The following is a 24,099-nucleotide window of genomic DNA, read 5'->3' on the forward strand; positions in this document are numbered from 1 at the left end:
AGTAGTCTAGAAGGGCCACCCATAAGCACAATGGGGAGGGCACTGCAGACCTCGATGTAGCACTCTCCTAAGTTCTGCTTCGAGGCTCTGAGGAAGGGGAAATCACAGAACAGACACACCCTCAACTCGTCAGGCCTTTGCACTCCTGTACCTATAGCTCCCACCTACTACCCACCCTGCTAGCCACCAGACATTCAGCTCCAATGTCTATTAATCCCAAGTTATAGGGCCATAACCTGGGCCCCACTCACACTTGGTCCTGGGCCCCCACTTCGGTCTGTGGTTTCTCACTGTGACTCTCTCAAAGGCTTTTCAGAGAAGCCCAAGGGCATTCCCATTTCTTTCTCCCAATCCCCCCTCATTATGCAATACTCCATTAGCAAATGCCCAATCACTTTCCAGGGTTTCCTTTTTTCTGCAAAGCTCTGCAACATCCCGCCCAAGATGCTTAGGTCATTGCTTGTGCCAGCACCACCCTAACCTACACCCATTTTGTAACTGTCTGTTCCCAGGCCTGGGTCCCCACACTGTGGGTCCTGCCCATGGCAGGCCTGTATGAGTTCCTTGTGGCCCAGTACCTGGCATAAACACAAGATCAGTAGAAACCTCCATCTCAAGTCAGGACCACCTCTGGACCCGCAGGCCTTCCCTCCTGAGAAGCCAGAGCCTGGGCTGGGGGAGCTGACTGAATGGGGACCCAGCTCCACATGTGCTGCATGCCTAGGTTTCCAGCCAGGCTGACTCCACATTGATGCTGGGCCTTTGGGCTAGCTATTGGCAGCTGATTCTCCACCTGCTTCCCTCCACTCCACCGAGGCCAGGGCCCCCATTCATTTGTCTCGTTAAAGGGCTATAGAAACACATTTGTCCACTCCGCACTTCACTGCTCTGGTCGTCAATTCTCAGGGCGTCTGCCCTGCCTTCTGCAACAGCCCTGTGCAGGTCTGGCTGCTTGCCCCTAGTGAGAAATGTCCCAAGCACAGCCTAAGCCTGGTCACAGTTAGGGAGAGACCCTAAAGTGAGTGTAGTGTAAGGCAGGCCAGTAGGGCAGAGCCTGACTTCCAGGGCTGGTCACCACAACCCCAGCATAGGCTTCTGCCCCATGGCTCTCTGACTGGCAGAGTGCCCAGGTCTCACTCCTGAACTCTACACCTTAGCCAAGGCAGATTTCAGCTTCCTCAGCTGGCTCCTACCTTCAAGTCCCAAGACTCTGAGTTCTGGTCTCTACCTAGCAAGGAGATCCCTGGAAATCTGCTTTAAAAACTGTTCCAACTTGCCCCCCATCCAACTCTTACTGTGGTCCAGGGCTGCTCCACTTCTCTTACCCATCACATTCCAGGCCCTGAGCTAGACAACCCCGTGAACTCCCAGAATCCACAGTCCAGTGGTGGGTAGAAAACAAAGACCCAGGTAGACTGCCACAACTGCACAGTGGGAGGGCACACAGAGGAAGAACACAAAATCTAGGGTCCTAGAAGTGATAGGTGGAGGGGAATCAGAATTCAGCAGGTGAAGGGCAGGGAAGAAGGTTCCAAATAGGAAATAGAAAAAATGAAGAAGGCTGTGATGCGTAACTCGTGAACTACATGCCTAACTCAAGAATAGTTGGTGGGGGCGCAGGTTAGAAGGTGACTGTGAAAACTGAGGTTGGCAGAGGCTCAACAATGCCTTGCCTGGAGAAGGGTCAGGACCCTATAAGCAGTGGGCAGGGGAACGAAACAGTTTAAACCCTTTGCAATATGACTCTTTGGAGTGGAAGCAAATTAGGCGGAGAGACTGGAGGCAAGCAACAGAGGTGAGCAGTGCGTCAGGAGGCTGTTGCAGGCTGAAGCCCAAGCAAGGGCTTGGATGAAGGCAGTGGAGAAAGAGAAGTGGATGCATTCCAAAATATTCAGAAGGTAGAGACAACAGAACTTGGTGATGGATGAGATGTGGGATATGAGAGGGAGGAAGCTGGGAGGAGGCCCAGACTTTTGACTTGGTGGCCAGGTGGGTGGTAATGCTACTCACAGAGAGAATGTGGGAAGCAGGTGGGGGGTGGGAATGAAAGGTGCAGGTTGCGGGGTGCTGGGTCTGAGGCAAAGAGAAGGCAGTTCTCCCCAGATGCAGTTTCCTAACACTGAACTAGGCATCCTCCCCCACTCTCTTGGGCTCTGAGGATGTCTGTGGTGGGGGTGGGGGTGGGGGAGCACAGGGAGTTCTCTGATGTCTACTGGCTGCTGACCACACCTGGACAAAGACTTCACTTCCCTGCCTGCAACAGAGCCACACCCAATGAGGTCTTCTCCAAGCTGCCTCTGCAAGCTAAAGCTCTCTCCCACCAGCGCCAGCTTGACCTACAGTCATCCTACTTCACGATTCTTCCTGATTTACCACAGACTTCTGCTGCTGAGACCCTCAGCCCTGCTCCTCCTGATCCAGCCCTCTCCTGGCCAGCCACCTGGAGCTCTTATTACCCTTTACCCTCATCTCAGAGCAGGAAGGAATGCCTGCCCCATCCCGTTCTCTTCCAGCCCCACCCAAGGCCCAGCCTCTGAGGACAAAGGGCAGGCTGCTTCAACCTGGTGCCACCCCCTCCAAGACTGGTTGCTGAATAACTCATGAGCCATTACGAGAAACTGCCCTTGGTGGGGCAAGGGGAAGAGATCTGTGCCCAGAGATTTGGAGGGGGTGGAGGGACCCTATGGCCTGCTGACGTGAAGGCTGACCCCTGACTTGGCCAAAACAGTCTCGGAGCTCCAGACAGCTGGGAACAGTCCCTTCCCCCAGGGACCTTAGCTACGACCTTGCCCCTCCCTCCAAGCCTGCAGATTGGCTAAGCCTGCCCTGTGCTCCGCCTTCCACCAGTAACCAAGCAGAAGTAACCATGGTGACGGGGCGGCTGCGGCCAGTCGGTAGTGCTAGGCGGGGGAAGGGCAGCCGCAGGAAAGGGACCAAAGTTTAGAGTTAGACCTGGGTAGGGCACAGATTCCATCCACATCTACGCACATGTACACGCGTGCGCGCGCGCGCACATACACACACACACGTGCACACACACAGGTGCTGGAGCGCAATACAATCTTATTCCCATTTCCACGGAAGGGCCAGGGAAGAGGGACACCCTGTGCCTTGAAGGTTTCAAGTGAAAGGGGAAGGAAGGGCTTGGTCTTACCACCTGGACCCTGCCGAACTGGCCCAGGAGAAGAGATATGAGTAGCTCTGGCTTCTAAGCCCTCCTAGAACCTGTGCACATGTGTGGCATCACATACATTCCCTGTGTGCTGCCCTCTACTTCCACAGTGCTATCCAAGTATAGATCACCAGAGGCTTCTACATAGATCTGCAACTGTGGGTATGTCACACAAAGACCATATGAATTGAGGACCTGTCTCATCCCAGCCCCATAAAATAGGGTCATGCTTAGACACACCCTACCCTGCTGAGCCTAAGAATACACAGGCACTCTGCAGGATGTTTCTGGGAAGCAATGGGGCCAGGTACTCTTTGGAGAGGGCTCCAAGCAGATTCTCTCTAGAGTGCCATCTGGCCATCCTATTTCTCTTAATAAGTGGTCCTGCCAAATCCTAGAGACCTACTAGGAAAAATGTCACCTTTCAACCTGGGAGATTCAGACTTTGAGGGGTCAGACTTACTGTCGCCATGGGCACCTGCCACCAAACCAAGCATCACAAGTGCAGGCACAAGGGGCACCATCATTCTCCCTGAGGCTAGCTCCAGGGCCATCCAGGGCTCTAGCTCCACAGCTAGCCACAGCCCAGGACAATCCACCTGTAATGGAGAGAAGGGCAGAGCCAGTTAGCTGATGTTCACCAAACTCCTTCTGCCCCACAGACCCCACCTTGGACTATACAACAACCACCCAAGCGTTCCTCATTGAATCCCAACACTGACAAGGATAATCTAGTCACACTGTGGTCTTTAGGGTAGTCTAAGCACCAGCAGAGGGAACAAGGAACCACTGAGACTGAAGATGTACAGAGATGTTCCACCACAGATCTTGAGGGTCCAATTCAACCAGCTAAAGGACAGGATAGAGAAGACAAGGAGCAGTGAGCAGCTAGATGACCCACAAAGCCCAGACTCCAAACTCTTGAGGAGCAGTCTATTGCCTATTTTCTTCCTAGCAGTGGGGAATCAGGAAGCAAGAGGCCAGACCCCTACACGCTGAGCACAACCCCATAACATAGACTAGTCAGCAGCAGTCAGCTCCAGGTATCAGAGGACTGGAGCCAAAACCACAACCAGTCAGGACTCGTCAGGACTGCACTCAACAAGTTGCAGCTGCCCTACCTGGCCACCCTCATCCTACCCAATTCCCATGGTACCTTCCCACTCCATAGAGAAACAACAGGGAGGCTTTAATGGTGAGGAATGGAGGTGTTGGACCCTTACTGAGTCTACCCTCATGCCTTGTCTTCCCTTGCCCTGGAAGCCCAAAGCAGATTAGGGTGGGGAGGAGAGGGACAGCGTTTTGACCAGCTGAAAGCCTCCGGGCCATGCTCGCAGAATCTGCACCTGTGCACCAGCTCCACTCTGCAGACACCTTCAGGAATTCTTCCTTGAAGGCAGCCCTCACACTCAGACATACAACTACCACTCAACCTCTGTGCTGAACACTGGAGGGCCTCCCTCCCTCTGCCTGGGGACATCAACCGAACTGTAGCAGTGCCCAAAGAGGCTGCTCACACTTTACTCTGGGCAGGGTGCTGGAACATGGTCAGTCCCTCATTAATGCTCTGAAACGCAGATAGGGCATGATGAGACAGTGAGTGACACTGAACATGCCTTGGGGTCCTCCAGTGGTACCCAGGGACTCTGGTGCCTGATGGCACATAATGGTAAGAGAATTTGTAAGGTGACAGGGCAGGTGAACAAGAGGGACAGGGATCAAAGATGGTTCTGGTTTTTTCTCAACTGGGACAGTCTGAAGTCATAGGGTCAGATGGCAGTAATGGACTAAGGCATTGGACATAACAGGTGGGACAAGGAGAGAGGTAAGAGCCGAACATAAAGGGAAAGTGAGGGTAGATGGAGATGTGCACTGCCTCAGGATCTCACCAAAACTCTAAGAAAGAAGTTGAGCAGCAAAAGTAGTAAAGCAGAAGGCGCATGTAGGCATCCAGCTCCATTTTCTCCAAACCAGTGGGTCTGCTCAGTGATCACAGAAACTTGGTGGCTGAGACCACAATGATTCACTCCCTACATGGTCATGTTGGGGTGGGATTGCATTATCACTAAGGCTCTGTCTGGGCTTGGTCATCACAGCACTGTGGGATACAGTGCACCCAATTGCAGGATCCAACTTTCCCAAGTCATCAGGTGGTCACTGCCTGATCATGGAAGCATGGTTCCCTGATGTGACCACTCTGGAGCTGCAGCACAGATGCCACCAGTTGACAACTCAGTGATGCATCACATCAAAGAACAGGCAGAGAGTGCTTGAGACAGGCATCATGGGATGCAATAATACAAAAGTCATAGAGGTTAACTCCCAGGCTCAAGCATTCCAGGCAAGTACCCGTACTGCAGATACCATTGCCACACCCTCCAGCACTAGCATCATGGTGGTGGGGGATCTCTCTGGTACAGACACAAAAGGGCAAAGTTAAACAGCACAGATATTACAAAGTACAAATGCATAACTATCACCATGGATGGAACTCCCCGGTACAATTATCACAGAGACTTAATCCCTTGTAGCTGCCTTGGTACAGTAATCACAGCACTGTAAATTCTAGATGCAGACATCATGGAGTATAGCTGTCTGCTCTAGACATCATGTGTGTGCACACAGAGGATATAGACATCTGGGGATAGAGCTGTCTGCTGAGGGTATTCCTGGACTGAAAGCCACTGCTCCACACTCAGACTATTGCAGAGGCATGACACTCCATTACAGACACTGGTAGGGGAGAGGGAGACTGGTTCCAGCAATAAAGGGTTGCAAGATTGTCATGGGGCTATCATTCCCACAATAGACATCCCTGTGGTACAACCTCAGGTGAGATTCCAGCCATGGTAGTCAGAGACCTAATTTTTTGTTTCAAAATAAAAATGGTGCCAGGCATGATGGCCCACACCTGTAATCCCAGCACTTAGGAGGCTAAGGCAAGAGGATTGCAGTGAGTTCAAGGCCAGTCTGGGATACATAGTGAGTTCAAGACCAGCCTGAATTACAAAGCAAAACTTTGTTCAAAAAAGAAAAAACAGCAGTAGCAAGATTATCATATATGAGTACAAATTGTCTATGAGGAATTTTATCATTATGTATATCTAAAAGGTACCAATAAAATTTAAAGAACACGAAAAAGCTGATTTACTTTTAGAAAGTCATCACATTTCTGTGTATAAGGCGGCGGCAGGGGAGGGGGGGTTAGGGATATAGCTCAGTGGTAAGAGTGCTTGCCTAGAATGCATCAGGGGACTGTAACCAGTACTAGGTTGAGTCCCTATTACTGCCACCAAAAAATAAATTAGTAAGCAAATAAATAAAAAGACCCAAACACTTGGACACTCAAGCTCAACTCAGACTCCCTGGACTGTACTGCAGACCATCAGTTCCACCACACTGACACACTTGGGCAGCAAAACAATTACATGCCTTATGGTATAGCATATAATTGGATGTAGTTTTTCAACATTCGGAATGGTTTTAATGTATTTTTTTTTTATTTTTTGCTACATCAGTGTGAAGCTGCCAAGTGCCCTTTCTTAAGAAGAACTGTCCTTTATTCTAAAATTTTGTCCTTGGTGCTAAAATGTCTTTTCTTGTATGCTATGATGGGGATAGCAGATAGCAGTTGTTCTTTTATAATACCCTCAGTTAGCAAACGAAAAACTGCCAAGCAATCTGGTTTGTTGTCTGGCCCCCAAATACTTGGGGAGAGTGTACCAATTTGTGAACCAAAGGGCCTGTGAATCGCTGCTCTGAACAAAGAGGAGAAAGCAGGCAATAGAAGTACAGTGAGCTGCAGGACTCGCACACAATTGTTGCAGAAAATGCTTGCTACCTAGAGGCTATGTCACCTCCACATGGCCCATTCTAACCACCCTACTCCTACCAACCTCTGAGGGGCCTGAGGAGCCAGATGATGCCAGGATGGAGCAATCCTGGCTGGAGAACAGCTGGAATCATTCCCAAGGCCCCCTCACGAATATGCAAACACGGATTAATTTATTTCCCTTGGCCACAAGTTATTATTCACTAATATTAATTAGTCTCCAAATACCACCTGTTCATAGAGCCTCCCCTACCTTCTTCCCCAGGACAGGACACTGGTCCCTGAAGACTGGCACTCAGAAATGGACATGGCTAGAAAGAAGGGGGATCTAGGGCCTACACAGTGGTCAGCCAACGAAGAGGCCAGGCTTGGGCAATGAAGCGAGCTCGTGGGGCAGGGAGAGCTGGAGGTCGTTCATCTTCTGACCAGCGACAGGCAGCTAACCTAGCCCTTTTGTCATGTTCTGGACAGTTCACCACGTGGCACTGCAGCAACGGAGGCGGAAACAGGCCTAGTTATACTTGAAAAGGGAAAACCAACATGTTTCCAACTCTCACCAAACCAACCACTGGATTGTAAGAGAAATGAATCAGTCTTAGCCACGAGCCCTGCCCCAGGGAAGGAGCTGGCAGAAATCGCCTCAGACTGCCTTCTCTCTTGCTAGCCAGGAAGCCAAATCTGTGAGCACAGGCAGAAGCAGCCTTCCATCCACAGCTGATATGGGGCTCCCTCAGCCGTACGGAGCTCCTTATGGGCCTCAGCTTCTCTAGGGAGTGGAGGAGCAGTCAGGAGGAGGGTCAGAGCCTGGAGCCCCTTCCTATGAAGCCCCCAAGGATCAATGCTATCAACTCTGCTCCTCTGGGCCTCTGCACTCACTGTTCTCTTCTATCTCAACCTCTCATGTGCCCCCAGCACTCAGCTCCAGTGAGCCATCAGTAACCTTCCTTGACTGACCCTCTAGTCTTCAGATTTGTACAACACAGGGAAAGAAGCAGGAGGAATGCAGAACAGTGGTTCTCAAGCCACAGTGGGACTGCCCATGGGATATTATGCCAGTCTGGAGAGATATTTTTGATTGTCAGGATGAGCTGGGGCCGAGTGTGCTAGCCCTTGGGAAGTTGAGGCAGGAGAATTATGAGCTTGAAGCTGCCAGGGTTCCCGACTCAAAAAACTAAAATCAAACAAACAAAAACAAACATTGGGGTTGAGGAGTGGGAGCTACTGGCATCTAGTGGAAAGAAACCTGTGATACTGCAAGACATCTTACAGTAACAGGCCAGTGCCCACAGGATTATCTGCTCCAATGTGTCAACTACAGAGGTTAAGACACTCTGATAGCGTGCTACTTTGCCAATTCCACCTAAGGTTGACCTGATTCTTACCCCAGAACACAGTCCCCAGTGAGTTCTGGGCCCCGGACCCAAGGCAGTCCCAATCTGCCAGTGAGTCCTTCCCCCAACCTTTTTTTTTTTTTTTTTGGTGCTGTGGGGAATTGGGGCCTTCACATTGGTTTACGCCCCCAGCTTTTTATTTTGAAACAGGATCTCCCTAAGTTACTGAGTTGCTCCAGCTGAGCATGAACTTGTGATCCTCTTGCCTCAGCTTCCAGAGGGCTAAGATTACAGGCGTGTACCACTACACACAGTTTAACTTGCACTAGCTGGTTCCTGGGCCTCAGGACCTCACAGCATCTTCTCCTAACCTCCAAACCAGCTCAGCCTGCAGAAGTTAGGACCTACAGAACGCTTCATCTTCACCTCTCCACACTGCTATCAGCAAGTGGCTTTCCTAGAGGATAGAGTACTTCCCTTTCAGGTTCCTCTTCTGGTGAGACTGGGCTTTCAGGAAGGTCAGACCCATCCACTGGAAAATGGAGAGGACATGGTACCCTTACAACCTCTCTCTCTATCTGGCCTTTCCTACCTGTGCCATGGCCTTTCCTGTGGCACCCCATAACCATCTTACCAAGAGCAAATAACCCAGGCTGCTACTTCCTCCCCAACCAGTCCAGCCCTATCCCTGACACAGCCTTCTTTATTCAGCAACCTGTGCAGCACTGCTCTGTGGGCAGGGTGATAACCAAGAGGCACAGGCTCTGCCTTCAAGGAGCTTAGGGAGAGAACAGATCCACCAATGCCTCAGCTCAGAGCCCCAGTCTCAGTCAGACAGCACCATCAACTCAACCACTCCAGCCACTGAATCCTCAGCAAAAGCTCCCTTTCCTCATCCTGCACAATTTGTTCATACATTTTAAGCTGCTCTGCCTCCATCCCAACCCACCTCCAACCCTCTTGGTGGACTTCCTGTCTCTGACCACTTCCTTCTAACTCATCTGCACACAAACCAATGGCAGCTGCTAGCTCATAAAAATGCAAATGTGATCAAGTCTATTACATGCACTTTATTCACTGCCTTATCCCACGGCAAGGATACTTCATGAATGAACAAATGAACGTCAAATGGATAGATGGATGTGCAGGCAGTGTTTCTCTGTTTAGGATTTTTTTTTTTTTTTTTTTTTTTTTTTTTTGAGACAGGGTCTTGCTATGTAGTTGAGGCTAACTTTGAACTCATAATGTAGCCCAAGCTAGCCTTGAACTCACAATGATCCTCCTGCCTCAATCGTCTGAGTGCTGGGATTGTAGGCATGCACCACTCCACCCAGCCCTGCTTAGAACTTTCAGTATCTCCAAATCACCCTGAGGAGAAGTCCACAGCTGGTTCAGCCTGACTTCTAAGGTCTACCATGTTACTCCAAACCTCATTCCCTACAACTTCAGCCTGTCTGTACTTCTCATAGGAAGAAGGTAGCCTCAAAGAGACAAGGAATGATAGGCCTCTGACTGTGCTCCTTCTACTATAACCTCCAGCTGACAGTGTTCTGTGAGGACGCAAAGGCAGATACACAGATCCCAGTGCAAGTCCTAGGACATCACTTGGAAGTTGATTTCACACTCACAGCACTTGATCAGGGCATCTTGGGTTACCCTTCCATGGCTCTCTATAGAACTCTCATCAAAATCCATCAAATCCAGCCCACAGAACCTTGCACTCCAGTTTCCGGCCACACTCGGGGGTACACTCACCGGGTCTTTACTTGCTCACACTCGTCACTCTTGCAGGACGATCAGCACTATAAGCAGGGCACTGGGGCCGCCGCTCCTTCCTGGATGGGAGAAATGGATAACATCGAAAATTTCATCTTAGCAGCACATATATGGGAATGGGCACTCAAAATTTGTTGTATATGTTGGGAAAAAAAGCTGGTTACAAAGCTATCAATGTAAGATGATCTTCATTTAGTAAAAATGCTCATCTTTTTACATTCCTCTCTCTCATTCATTTGATACTCCCTGAGCACTGACTCTGTACCAGGCATCCATCTGTATATATGCAAGCAATGCATAGGGATGAAGACCCTGTAAATGGTCTTAGAATTTCTGTCCAAATCCTTAGAATGCCAGGTATGGTGGCACATGCCTTTAACACCAGCACTAAGGAGGCTGAGGCAGAAGAACTGCTGCAAGTTCCAAGCCAGCCTGGTTAGGTAGTGAGACTTGTCTTAAAAAAACAAGACAAAAAAGCCCCAAATTCTCAGAATGTAATTTGTCTCCAAATTTCTTAGAATGATACTGGAGCCAACAGTTACTCAACTGGCCACCTCTACAGCTGTACCTGCCATGCTTTGCTTCTACCAGCCAGCCACAAGAACTTTCTCTTCCGACCTTCAAATGTGTCAATCTATTTCCTGTCTCCCAGCCTTGCCTGTGTTTTATGTCACTGCCGGAAATGGGCTACCCATGGTTCTTCTGGCTAGTTCCACATCAAATCATATATCCAATGGCACTTTCTCAGGAATGCCTTTAATGACATCAGAGACTACATGCCTAGACCTTGCCTTGGAATAGTGACCACAAATGTAATTATTTATGATCTTATACAATTACTGAGGCACTACAATAAGCCCAGTATATCATAAGCCATTGCTGCCCAGCTTAGTACTCCATCTCTAATGTCCAGCAGGGAGTCCACCACATATTAGGTGCTCAGTCAGTGCAAGCTGAATTGAGTGGATAAATACATGAATGAGTTGACAGAAAACAGCCTAGCCTGGAGGAACACACCCCAGCATACATGCCACTCTTCAAAGAATCTTCAGGGGCAACATTTATTTTTTGACCTTCTGATGCTCTATAATTTTTAAAATGAAAGTATGCCCCTGGATGCCTCTTCTGCAGGCATGCATAGAGCAATAGAGACCAGCCCCTTCCTTCTGGAACCAGTGCGTGGGCACAACCTGGGTTGGGGAAGTGATCAGTCACACTCACATTTTCTTGCCACAGTATAGCTACTTGGCTCTTCTGGTACCCACCCGATTACAGGATATACCCCACAGTGGGCTTCTCTTTGGCCTCGCCCCAACAGGCACAGTGAACCTGCTCCATGCCTCCTCCCGGAACAGACACACAGGAAACACAGAGGCCATGGGCCTGGGAGCATTCTCGAGTCCAGATGGACCCTCATCCCCAAGCTGAGGACCAGTTCCATACCTGAGAATCGTCCTCACTTGAGACCGATCTCCTTCAGCAAGACAGCAGAGTCTTCTGCAGCACAGACCTCAACTGCTCAGCACTATGCTTACAGACCGTGCCTCTACCAACCCTGCCCACGCCAGCCAGAACAGCAGCCCTGGGCTCAAGATGCCCACACACTTTCCTCTCCCAGCCCATTGTGTTTCTTCACAACATTCCCAGTGGCTGCTGCTCCCAGCACGAAAGCTGCCAGGCGAGTCTGGCTAGACAAACCAGCTTCCGTGTTCTACACTCAAAGGCCGTTTGTCTAGAGACTAGAGACACCCACCGGGCCTCTGGTGCCCAGGAACTCTGGTGCTCAGGAACTCTGAGCAGAGGGGCAGTATCCAAGGCAGAGAATAGGAAAGGTGTTCTAAGTCACCAGGCGCTGCTGCCACACCAGATGTACTGGGCCTTGTGTTTGGAAACTGGGACAGACCCTAGGTTGAGCTGAAGCCACACCTGAAAAGAGGTGTGCACCAAAAATGGTCAGGAGGCTGTCTTGGAGCAGACTAGACATACACAAGATCTTGAGCTTGGTAAGACCTGGAGGCACACAGAAGCACCAGGGCAGGCTTTCACAGCAGCCACAACAGCTAGCTGAATGACCCAGTCCAGGATTAAATGGCCCCCAAATAATTTACCTGAGCAACCAAGTCCCCATTCAGATCACTAATAGTGGCCCCTAGAATCACAGTGGTGGCCCAAGGCTCATGTGCTGCAGCAGGCAGTCTGTTACCATTGAAAGTTCTTAAGTTTGCCATCACTGCCCAGAAGCAGCAGCTGAAACACCACTAAGGTGCTAAAATCAGAGTTCTCAGTCCCAGTGGTTGGGAATACGCAGAGACCTGGTGCAGACAGATCTTGGAGGCAAATGCAGGAAAAAAGCAGTTTAGTCAGTGGCCATGGCTCAGAAAGAAAGAGGACCTAAACACCTCGAGGCTGCCTCTTCTCAGAATCGCAGCTCATGTCCACTAACCCAGCCACCCTCTGGGGTCTCTTCTACAGGGCTGCATCTTTAGCCTTTTCACAGCCCGCTGACTTGAAGGTCAAAAGGACCGGGGTGACACACAGAACTCCACCAATGCCCATGAGGGCTGGGAGCACGGCACCCACCTCATTAAGCTCCCTACCTGTGAGCCTCAGCTTGGAACTGCAGTTACTTTAGCTGGGCAGATTTCTTAACCTTGGTAGTGTTTTGTTTTTGTTTTTTTTTTTTTAGGTGAGGGAAGATCAAGAACTGAATTTAGGACCTGCGTTTTCCAGGTTGTGCTGCTGAGAACTATATCCCTGGCCTTGAGTTTTTGCTGTTAAGTTTTTTTCAGTACAGTGCTGGGGACTGAATCCAAGGCCTTCTCACTGAGCCACAGCCCCAGTTCTTTTTTAATTCCGAAACAGGCTATCACTTTCCTAGGTTGGCTTTCAACTTAGGATCCTCCTGTCTCAGCCTCCCAAAAAGCTAGGATTACAGGTGTGCACTGCCACACCTAGGAATAGTGTATATTTTTAAAGCAACTCTGGGTGATCCTGATGGGTTGAGTGGGTTTGCATTACCCTTGTTGTACAAGGTACAGTAACAACTGCTACCATTAAGTAACAGTACTCACTAGACACTGGGCCCAGTTTTAAACACTTTGTGGGTATTAACTTTAATCCTCCTAACAATCTTGTGAGGCATGGAATTCTACCATGCCTACTTGACAAATGAGGAAACCAGCTTAGAGATATTAAGTACTATAACTTGCTCAAGGTCAAGTCAAATGCCAGCAGTTCAAAATCAAAGTCTGAACTCTTTGCCACTGTTTGGGGGCTGTCTGCCACGCAAACCATTTTGTGGTGCTGAGGATTGAACCCAGGGCCTTGAGCATACTAGGTAAGCTCTGCCACTGAACTGCAGTCTCAGCTGTTTCCTGAAATACAGGCTTATGAAATTGGCCTTGAACTTAGCATTCTCCCGACCCAGTCTCCTGAGTGCTAGGATTACATGTATGTGCCACCATGCCCAGTTGAGGTGGTCTCCTTTCGGTAAGCATTGCCCCTCATCTCTCACAGAACTCCTGGTTGTCTTTGGGCTGGGCTTACTCTCCCAAACTCTGTATCTTCATACTCAATCTTCTTTAAAGTGCCTTTTCTTTCTTCTTGAGTTGGTGAATTCTACTTATTCCTTTAAATGCAATCCAGAAAGGCCCCCTCTTGATCTCCTCTGGGACTCTTACCTCTAAACTCTCCCCTGTCTCATGCTGAATCTTTTTAATCCCGCTCCAAATTGAGTTGCTTTGGGTGGGCTGTTGTCTCAACCTCTTCTACATAAAAAAATAAGACATGCTGGGCATGATGGCACACCTGTAATCCCAGCACTGGGGAGGCTGAGGCAGGAGGACTGCCAGTTCAATGACAGCCTGGGCCACACAGTGAATTCAAGACCAGCCTGGACTACATATTGAGACCCTGTCTCAAAAAAGACTGTCAATGAGAAAGTGCCTAGTCTGGTGTCTGGCACATAGTCAGCAATCAATAGTAGGTTAGTGAATTGCTTTTGCATTCCCCCAAAGTGACTGGCAATGCACTGCCACCCATTCCTTTGATTCTCATAGCAGCCCTGGGGCCTGCCTGGGTCTGGAATTGAGACTTAAAGAGAAAAGCACTCCTCTTCCCCAGATCTCAAGGTGGACAACGAGAGTGTACCACAGGCTCTAATGTGGAAGCTTGCATCCTATCTCCCTTAAGAGGTCCCTTGAAAGGGAATTCCCACAGTTAACGCTGCTCAGGAGAAAAGCAGAGGGTATAATAATCGGCAAGGCCAGTACGCATCACATATGCAATTCCCAAGAAATAGGTTCTAGCTCATTCCCCGTCTCTTGAAAAATGCTTTACCGACACCCAAATCCTCCCTACACTTTCAGAAGCTCTATCTACCATGCCAGGGGTAACTGTGCGAGGCTGCATGGAAGGGAAGAAGGTCACTAGCCACAAGGACGAGGAAGGGACAGAATTACATAAAAGCAACTTCCTAATTTAAAGGAAAGAAGGGAGAACAGCTGGAAAAGAAAACAAAACTAGGAAGACACTTCAAATAATAAGACAAAAACTGTAAGAGTAAAAATATGCAAAAAAGTGTGGGTACCACAAAGCTCAAGACAGTGTGCATGTGCACAGGTGTGCTGGGAGTGTAAGCACAGAGAATTTCTGAGCACTAGTTGGAGTGAGCCAGAGTTGGCAAGACGGAGAGGAGAAAGTAAATGTGGGTGTACAAGGGTGGGGCAAGCTGTGCAGGACTGGACTGGGAAGCCAGAGTGGGCAGTGAGGCTGAGGGCACCAGATGGTCCTGGGGTAGTCATACCTGCTCCTTTCAGAAGCTCACATAATCAGGAAAAAACCAGGAATTTTCATGCTCCTTGAAGTAAGAGTTAATAAGGAACCAAACAGGCTTTCCTTCGGTTTCCTGTCATAACTGCTTTAGACTCAAAAGTGCCCTGATGTCTTCCAAATGGTCCCTGGCTGGATTCCTCCTCCTGGAACCTCCTAGGCCTCCTGCCACCCCAATGCACCTCCCTGGATTCGCGGGCACTAAATCTGGCACTAAATCACTCGGATTCCTGGCCTGTCCCTTCACAAGCCAACGTGGCGCCTGGGTCACCAACACTTGGCAATCCAGCCACCCAGGCCCAGCTCCGCTGTCTTCAGGGGCGCCAGGAAAGTCTCCTGGCACTGATGGCCTCCCTTCTTTTCACTGTCCAGGTAGGTACTATGGCTGCCGCCCCTATCTGCTCCCACTCCCGGGCCTGCACTGGGGGAGGGGGCAAATCGGGGAGAAGGCCAAGCCCTCCCCTCCCAGGTGGAGGAACCAGAGGGGCAACATTCCAGAAGAGGGAGGGGCCGCAAAGAGGGGGTGCAGAGACAAGTGCAAAACGGGGAGGGGGGCACAGAGTCCCAAGGGTTTAGAACAGGGACCCAGGAATGAACACAGACTCAGGGAGGGAACAGGACGATCCGGGGTAGACACAACAGGGAGACCCAGCTAGAAAAGCGGAGGCCCGGGAGAGCAGAGACGAGGGCGGAGAAGAGAAGGGAGACACCAGGAGGGACAAGGCTGCGGCTGGAGGGACCCTGGGACCGCAGTGGGTGAGAGTAGGGGGCAGAGACACCGAGAGGCCGACTCTGAGGAAAAAGTCGCGACGACGACGCGGCACAGAGACGGGGGACTGGGCACTCGGGACGGGACAGGGCGCAGGGCGGCGACGGAGCGAACTTTCGGAGCGGGTGCGAGCCGACACGTCCTTTGGGGCACGGCGCTCCGGGGCCTTGGGGCGCCGCTCAGCGGGCTGAAGGGCCCCGCCGCCCGGCCCCTCCCGAGCCCACGCTCGCGCCGGGGGGCGGGGGCCCCGACTCGGCCGGGCGCGTCCTGGGACCGCACGTGCGCCGGGGCGGCCAGCGAGGGGGCGGTGGCTGCGGGCGTCCCGCGGCGGGGGCGGCGGCGGGGGCGCCGGGCGGGGGCGCGGGCCGACCTGCCTGGGGCTGGGGGCGAAGGGAGGCCGGGAACCGCCGCCGAGCGCGTCCGCGTCGGAGACTGGAGGCGAGGCGGGACCGGGGCGGGAAGCGCCCCTGCGAAGGGAAACTTTGCACCGGGGGACGCGGGCTGCGGCTCAGGTGCGGCGGGAGGAAGGGCGGGGAGGGAGGCAGAGAGGGAGGGGGCTCGCCGGCCGGCGTGGGGGGGACGCGTCTGCTGCGAGGAAAGCGCGAGGAGGAGCCGCCAGGCCTGTGGGGGGCCGAGCCGAGACTGCGGGCGCGGCAGGTGGGGACGCGGCCCGGCCTCCGCGGCTCCGGCCCCCCGGGACTGCCCCCGGGTCCCCGCGGTGCTCACGGGGGAGGGCGTGGGGCGCGGGGGAGGGACGGGCGCGGAGGGGCCGGGGAGGGCCCCGGGTCACTCACCGCCGATCCAGGGGCCGTCGGTCCGCATGTCCCCCAGCGCCGCCGAGGCCGCCGCTCCCGCCACCTGGCCCTGGCCCCGCTCCCGCCACCGCCGCCCAAGCCGGAGCTGGAGCTGGAGCCGGAGCTGGAGCCCGAGCCGCCGCCTCTGCCGCCTCTGTCGCCGCCGCTCCCGCGCCAGCCCGGGCCGCGCGCCCCCGCTCGCGCCCGCGCCCGCGCCCCTGCCCCTGCCGTGCGCGCCCTCGGCACCGCCCCTCCCCGCGTGCACTCTCGCTCGTACAGCCGCTGAGCCGCGTAGGCCCGGAGAGGCAACAACGAAGCCCTGAGTCGAAACCCACCACAATGCCAATTTTGATTTTGAACCCCAGGCATGAGCGTGGACAGACTCCAACTCCGTTACTAAGTCCAGATCCTTCTACTGGTTCCCGAAATCCTGATATGAACCTTACACTATTCTAGGACCCCATTGTCCCCGCATACAATCTAAACCTGATCCTGAGCTCAGACCCACCCTTAAATCCTGTATTGAGTCCAGACCCATAAGTCTGTTTTGAAATTGGCACAGTAGTTTTTTTGTAAAACCCTATACTGTGTAGCCCCAGTTACCGATTTAACCCTAACACCTTCGTTAATTTGACCTGCCCTAAGCTTAATAGTGACACTGCACAACCCTAAATGAACTCCAGTACTCATGCTGAGCCCGCTCTCCCTAAATGAGCCCTAATATCCTACAGCCACTTTGTTCTTCTAGACCCCAATCCACTTTGGAACCACAAGCCTTAAAACAATACCCACTTCCCAGGTCAACACCAACACACTTTCTGAATCTGGATTCTCAATTTCAAATCCAGAGTTGGGATTGGATCACCAGTGAAGGTCCCCTAACATATACTGACCTTACATCTCACCCACCTTTGTGACTATTTGGGACCCTAATCTGACCCTACCTCTAATGTTCTCTTTTGAGACAGGATCGCACTCTGTGGTTCAGGCTGGCCTTTAACTCATGTAGCCCAGGCTGGCCTTGAACTCACAGCAATCCTCCTGCCTCAGCCTCCTGAGTGCTAGGATTACAGGTGAGAATCACTTCACACAGCTTTAATAATCTTGAAGCCCAAAATAGGCAAATTGACCTTGCAGAAACTCTGCCCAAGCCCATCCCTTACTGTCCCCACATTCACTGTCTTTTCCAACCTAATGTCAGCCCTAATCAGAGGTTGACCAGCTCCCCAGTATTTATACTAATCCTAACTGGTACAACTTGGTCTTTGAATTCAATACTTGATAATGCCCCTATGTTGAACATAACCTTGTATTGGGTTTCTGACTCCTCTCATCAAACTTAAAGACAGAGCCCATAAATTTCTGGACTATACCAATAACTTCCCTGAAGATTTAGTCCAAGTCCCAGTCTTTGTAGAATTGGTAACCTCTAAACAGAAAGACAGTCTTTGAACCAAAGCCCCTGCCTTCAGACAGCCCCCCTCCCTCATGCTACCACCACAAACCTATCCAGTGCTTTCCTGTCTCTAGCCTAACCACATCTCTGGCCAGTTAGGTTTCACCCTAGAAGGCAGGGGAAATGCCACCACTGCCTTGGGTCAGATGAGACTCAGTTAGGTTTCTGGTCCTTTGTGGGGTCTGACTGATTCTGTCAGAAGTGTTTTTTTGTTTGTTTTGAATTTTGTTTTTGTTTTTAAAAAGGGTTTCATTATGTACTGCAGGCTGGCCCTGAACTCTCTATGTAACCCAAACTGACCTTGAACTCCCAGGTTCCTCCTGTCTCGGCCTCCTGAGTGCCGGGATTACATGAATGTGCCACCATGCCCAGCCTCAGTAAATTTGAAGTCAAGTGAGAAATGAAACAAAATTTGAAGATTGTCTAGGTACCTGGATTCTGGGATCGCCGTGGTGATGGGCAGGGCAAGGTCAGGGCTCCAGGCTGAGGGATCTAGTTGTGGTTATCACCTAATTCACAACCTGCTTTTGTCCTGAACTTGGCGTCAGAAGCAGTGCATGTGCGCCCCCTGGTGTGTGAAAAAGGGATGGGCCCGGCTCCAGAGATTCTGAGTAGACAATTTGGTCAGGATGACAAACTGATCAAAAACGAATACTCTGTTCAGTGGTTTTTCAACCGTTGGTAATTTTGGTGTATTGTGGGCAAGCTACTTCAAGTCTGATGCATCTTTAGGCGTTTTCTTGCCTTTTTTTCAGAACTTTGAGGGTTTATTCCTCCCACCACCATTTAAAAAAGTATTTTCCAGCCAATTATGTCTACTCATTGCTGACTAATGAAAACAGTCTTTCCCTTTGGCTTCACTGACCCACACTGCTCCTCAGCTACCCTTTCTGTAGTTTCTCTGCTGTTCCCTCTTCAGCAATTCTGGGGCTCTGTCTTAAGCTCTGACCCCTTTCCAGGGACAGTTTTAATTACTACTAGCCATAGGCAGATGACTTCCAAATTGTTACCTCCAATTTGGGACTCTCATCTGTGCTCCAGATTTAAATACCAAGAGCGTTCTCCGTATCACTCCCTGGATGTCTCACTGGTAAACAAAATCTGCATCTCTCCCACCTTGGGCAGCTCCCCTTGTTCTCAAGCAGTGACATCCTTGGTTACTCAGGCACTGGGCTGGAAATGCAGAGATCTTCTCTGTGGCACCCCGTCCAATTAGTCATCAGTCCTGTAGATTTTGAAAATAAAAGGAGGCACCAAACCATGTGGCTCATAAAGGACACGTATATAGAGAGAGTTTCTGACTTTAGGTTTCAGTCCACACAAAGCAAACTAGTCATGGACTCATCTGTGCATTGTCATACAGTGATACTCCTTGAGACTTGCTCCACCTTGAGTGGTTTCAGTACTCTGGAACCAGTACCTCTTTAGAACCATCACTTCCTCCAGGAAGCCATACCTGATCGCTGGACTGGGTTAGGGCTTTGCCTTCCTCAGCTGTAATGTTTGGGGGTCACTGCTACTTGCATCTGTGTCATTTCCTGCAATTACAGACCGTGAAGTCCTTGAGAATACGAGGAATCCTTATGCCTTATCCATGGCCGTGTTTCTGTGGCTAGCACAGGGGCCGGACACACCTTAGGTGCACAATACATGTTTGTTAAAGGAATAAAAAGATGGATTTCCTCCTTCTTTGCCCAAGGAACCACTAGACATGAATGACCAGGTGAAAAAAGAGATTCCTGACCAGTTCTTACCACCTGCATTCAGACTCCTCTGTGTCTTTGCCATACACTGGAAGAGGAGCTTGTTGGTGTCTTCTGGTGCATGTACCTGCTAACCTGGGCCTCAGCAGATCTGACCATCTGGCAACTCTGTCCCTCTGCCCAGTGCTGCCTAGCCGGTGAGCCTAACACTTGGGGTGGGGGACACCTGTACTCCTGTGGTGAATGTGCCAGGCTGCTCACTGCCACCCGGGCTCTTATATCAAAGCCCTATGCCCCCACAGAGGTCTCAATCTCATCCCATTACTCCGTAGCCCTCTGCATACCCATCAGTCCCTGTGTGGTAAGGTGTCTGTAAAGGCAGGGCAGGAGGATGCCCTTGAGGAAAGTGAAGGATTCGGATCTCAACAGCTACCGCACCTGGAACTAACTGGACCCAGACTCTGGGGAACGAAACCAAAAGCCCACATCCTGGAACCACATTTCAAGAGACCCACGGGGCTAGGCCTAGCAGTGCTTCAGAGTGTGAGGGAACCGAGCCACAGCCCTGTCCAGATTGCCAAGCTGTGAGCATAAGGTCCATGTGGGGCTGCCCTGCTGCCCTGTTCCTGGGCCTGGCAGGGAAGGATGTCCTTGTGCTCATCTGTGAAGGCCGAGTGGTGCCACGTGGTAGCTCTGTGTCTGCTGTATTCCAGCCGCAGGGTGCAGGGTGAGGGGAGGACCAGATGTCACTTCCCATTCCCTGTTCACCCTCTGTCCAGGACCTGGGCCCACCGGACAGCCTTGAAACTTGTGACGTCAGTACATCTTTAATCATCTCTTAATTGGCCTAAATCAAATTAAATTTAGCTTGATTCCCCATCCACCAGATCAGCAGGATTCCCATATCCCTCACAGGTCCTCCTTCCAGAAGCCTAAGACCTTCAGGGCTTTACACAGCCCTTGGGTGGGCAGTCTGTGCACCAGCGCCCAGCAGATAAGCACTGACACTGATGTACTTTTCAAGTATCAGCCATCATTCCGTGGGGCTTCCTCTCTTCCCCATCTACAAGGCCTCGCTTGTCTAGCCTGGTCCTTGCGCTCTTTCAAAGATACCTCTTCCTTAGACTCATAGAATCACAGCCTTTAGTCTGGCACTTTCTGTCACACATTGGCACTGTCCTAAGCTGGTGGTGGGATGGTGGAGATCGATGTTTTCCTGCCCTTCTCCATCTCTGCAGTCAGCTCCCTAGAACCCAGTGCTGTGTTCCCTCAGAGCTGTCAGAAAGATCTTAGACACCAGAACTACAAAACAGACTGTTTACCTTCCCAGGTAGACCACTTACCTTCCAGGATGGGAGAGAAAAGGCAAAGCCTTAGAACACAATGCCTGGCTACCGCCTTTCATTTCTTCTGGATGAGTCACTATGATGGTGGTGATGGGATGATACAGGAGCTAATTTTTTATAAAGTAACTTGTTGGGCTCACCTCACTTCCTTGAGAAATCAGAAGCCACCATAGCAGTACTCCCTCATGTTCCCACTACCAGATCTGCAAAGCCACCTACCCCTGCTCCTTCCTCTCTGTGCTGGTCCCAGCTGCAAGAATGGAACCCACCATCTAGCGGAGGGTGATGCCTCTGTGTTCCTCTGGGACTTTGCTTCCGTGTTCCCCATCCACTGCATCCTCTTTCCTGCATCATTCCCATCACTTCAGTCATGCTCCCACTAAGCCAGCCCCCTCTGGAGTAGAAGGGACCTTGGCTGTCCTTCCCAACAAACCTGAGGACTGTTTCTGCACCGTGTCTTCATTCTTTCGTTGCTTTGGTGCTGGGGAGATGGACTAGCTCCTTGATGTCTTCATAACAGTGAGCCTCCCCCCCTTTTATAGCGTCATACGCTGGACTTTGTCCTCATCACGAACTGCACCTCCCTGGCTGTGTCTTGTTCACTCTACCTGGTGGGAACGGTCTGCCTTGTCAGCCCTCTCTGCTGGCGACCTCTTGTTCCTAATTCATCAGCTCTCTCCTTCTCCTTCTTGTCCAGCTTAGGGGCCAAAGCCTAATACTTTAGTTCTTGCCATTATTCCGAGTCCCTTTTCCTTTCTTTCATTTTATCAGCTGAGTCTGGCAAAAACTGAGCAGTGAATGCATCCTATCTGCCTTCCTGCACCTGTGCTCAAGGAACCAAGTGACTTCACAGGTCACACAGATCTTTTTTGAAGAAATGAATTAGTGAGAGCAAACACCTAGCTCAGTGGAAAATAGAAAACTCAAGATACACACATACGGGACCATACCCCCTTGGCCAGAATTGGGTAGGGAGCCCAGAGGATCAGCTTCCCTATGAGGCAGCAAACATCTCCTTGAGCCTACTTAGGCTTCTGGGCCCCCAACTCTTTCTAGAAAGTGGGGTGAAGCCCATGGGGACTTCCGGCAATGTAAGCAATAGGATTCTGGTGAGGGGCTTGGAGCTGCATGGATGCCAGTTAGTCACTCCCCTGGGCTTTCAGGGGCTCCCCCACATGCTGAGAGCACCCACCAGTGCTTCAGGATTGACCAGGCAGTCAGGGCGTGGCCTGGCATTTGAAGAAATATAGACCTGGTCTAAGTAATGACTTACTGGCTGTGTGGTCCCGAACAAATTACTTCCTTACTCTAAGCTTCAGTGTCTTCTTTTGCAACAGGACAACACTTACTTTGCGGGATTGTGAGAATGAAAGGAGACCGTGTTCATAAAGTAGGTTCTGAAAAAAGAAGTTATTTGATGATTACTAGAGTTAGTGTAATCAAGTCTCAATAGCACTGGTTTGGAGAAGCATTTAAAAACTAAGCCTACCTGACAAACTTGAGGTCCTCAGTTTGATTCTGGTACCAAAAAAAAAACCAAAATAAAAAAAAAAAAATAATCCTGACTGGGCATGGTAGTGTACACCTCTAGTCTCAGCACTTGGGAGGCTGAGGCAGGAGGATCTCTGCAGGTTCAAGGCCAGATTGAGCTACATAGTGAGTTCAAGGCTGGCCTGTACTGCATGGCAAGATCCTGCCTCAAAATAAATAAATAAAAATAAAAGCAAAGTAATTCCACCAGGCATGGTGGCACACTCCTATAATCCCAGCATTTGGGAGACTGAGGCAGGAGGATTGCCCTGAATCTGAAGCCAGATTGGGCTCCATAGTAAATTCAAGGTAAGGCTGAACTGTATAGCAAGACGTTGTCAATAAATAAATAAATAAATAAATAAATGCTGATCCCACCACATTCCATATCCTGGCTGATCCTCAACTCCCTCTGGATGAAAGCCCATCTTTCATCACCATTCAAACTCCTACATGTGCGCTTCCCTGATCCAACCTCACAGTTTTTCTCCTCCAGCCTCATGCGGTACCCTCAGCCCCTTCAGATGCCCTCCTTCCAGTTCCTGCCTAACCGAGTGCGAGGACACAGCAGCTGTCTCCGGGGAAGCTGCCATTCCACAGCCACAGAGCAGTGAGGCGGGGCAGCGCCTTCCCACTTTCCAAAGCCACTCCCAGATCATTATTCCTGCAGCCTCATGGAAAAATTCCTGCTTGCTTAAAGCTCATACCATCTGGCTCTTACAATTCTTTCATGCAACCAGGATTTATTGAGTGCATTTCTCCTCCTAACTCCTATGTTCTTTTAACAGGGACTCAGGTGACTTACTGAAAACAAACAAATAAATGTGTAATAAAGCGTATTGGAGTGTGTATAAATTTGTAAATAAATGAATACATTTAAAAATATTTCACAGAGGTTTACTTCTTTCCAATTCCTCTTTCAGAAGTAAATTTCATCTCACTTAAACAAGGAAATAGAAGACTAGTCTTATGCTTCTCTTGAATTGTTCAATCAGAAAGGAATCCACCATTTGAAATGTTCTTCTGATCTCTGCAGGGGATCACATTTCATACTCTTGATCACCAACAAAAACAGGAGATGAACCTCACTCTGTGGGCCACAAACAGCCTCCTGCCCCTTCATCACATCACCTTTTTATTCTCAAGACAATCACCTGAGTCTGGGGTGCCCTTATGTAACTTGTTTAATGAAGGGCAGTGTATTTAAGAGAAGGATTATGCTGGGCATGGGCATGGTGACATGTCTATAATCCCACTTACTTTGGAGGTCAAGGCAGGAAGATCTTTGTGAGTTCCAAGGCCAGCCTGAACTGCATAGTGGAACTCTGTCTCAGAAAAAAAAAATCCTATTTGGCAGGCCAAATTGAGGTCCGTCTCCTCTTTGGGGGACCTCGTTGGACCCTATCCAGTGACCAGATTCCCAGTGCTGCCAAAGATTTACAGTGCACAAATGTAGTTTTTACAACACGCTTCTGTAATCCCAGCATTTGGAAGGCTGAGGCAGGAGGATCAACATAGGTTCAAGAGCAACCTGGGCCAACATAGTGAATTCAAGGCTTT

The 24,099-nt window shown here is 50.6% G+C and overlaps 1 protein-coding gene across 16 annotated transcripts in view; it reads right to left on the reverse strand.

The window, feature by feature from the left end:
* Positions 1-16,685, reverse strand: part of Ptprf (protein tyrosine phosphatase receptor type F) — an 85,984-nt gene extending 69,299 nt beyond the window's left edge. For 7 of the 16 annotated variants that reach the window (XM_063236320.1, XM_063236313.1, XM_063236321.1 and 4 more), the window contains exons 1-3: positions 16,505-16,685; positions 10,091-10,170; positions 3,636-3,771 (exon numbers count right to left, since the gene is read on the reverse strand). In XM_063236320.1, coding sequence (XP_063092390.1) covers positions 3,636-3,726 — 91 coding nt within the window. In that variant the 5' untranslated portion in view covers positions 3,727-3,771; positions 10,091-10,170; positions 16,505-16,685. The remainder of the gene's footprint in view (positions 1-3,635; positions 3,772-10,090; positions 10,171-16,504) is intronic. The other 9 variants (XM_063236322.1, XM_063236326.1, XM_063236318.1 and 6 more) reach the window with 3 other exon arrangements.
* Positions 16,686-24,099: the final 7,414 nt, after the last annotated feature.

This window comes from Cavia porcellus, unplaced genomic scaffold, assembly GCF_034190915.1.
Source record: "Cavia porcellus strain 051 isolate PalLab524CR breed Dunkin Hartley unplaced genomic scaffold, mCavPor4.1 scaffold_25, whole genome shotgun sequence".
Classification (NCBI taxonomy): Eukaryota; Metazoa; Chordata; class Mammalia; order Rodentia; family Caviidae; genus Cavia; species Cavia porcellus.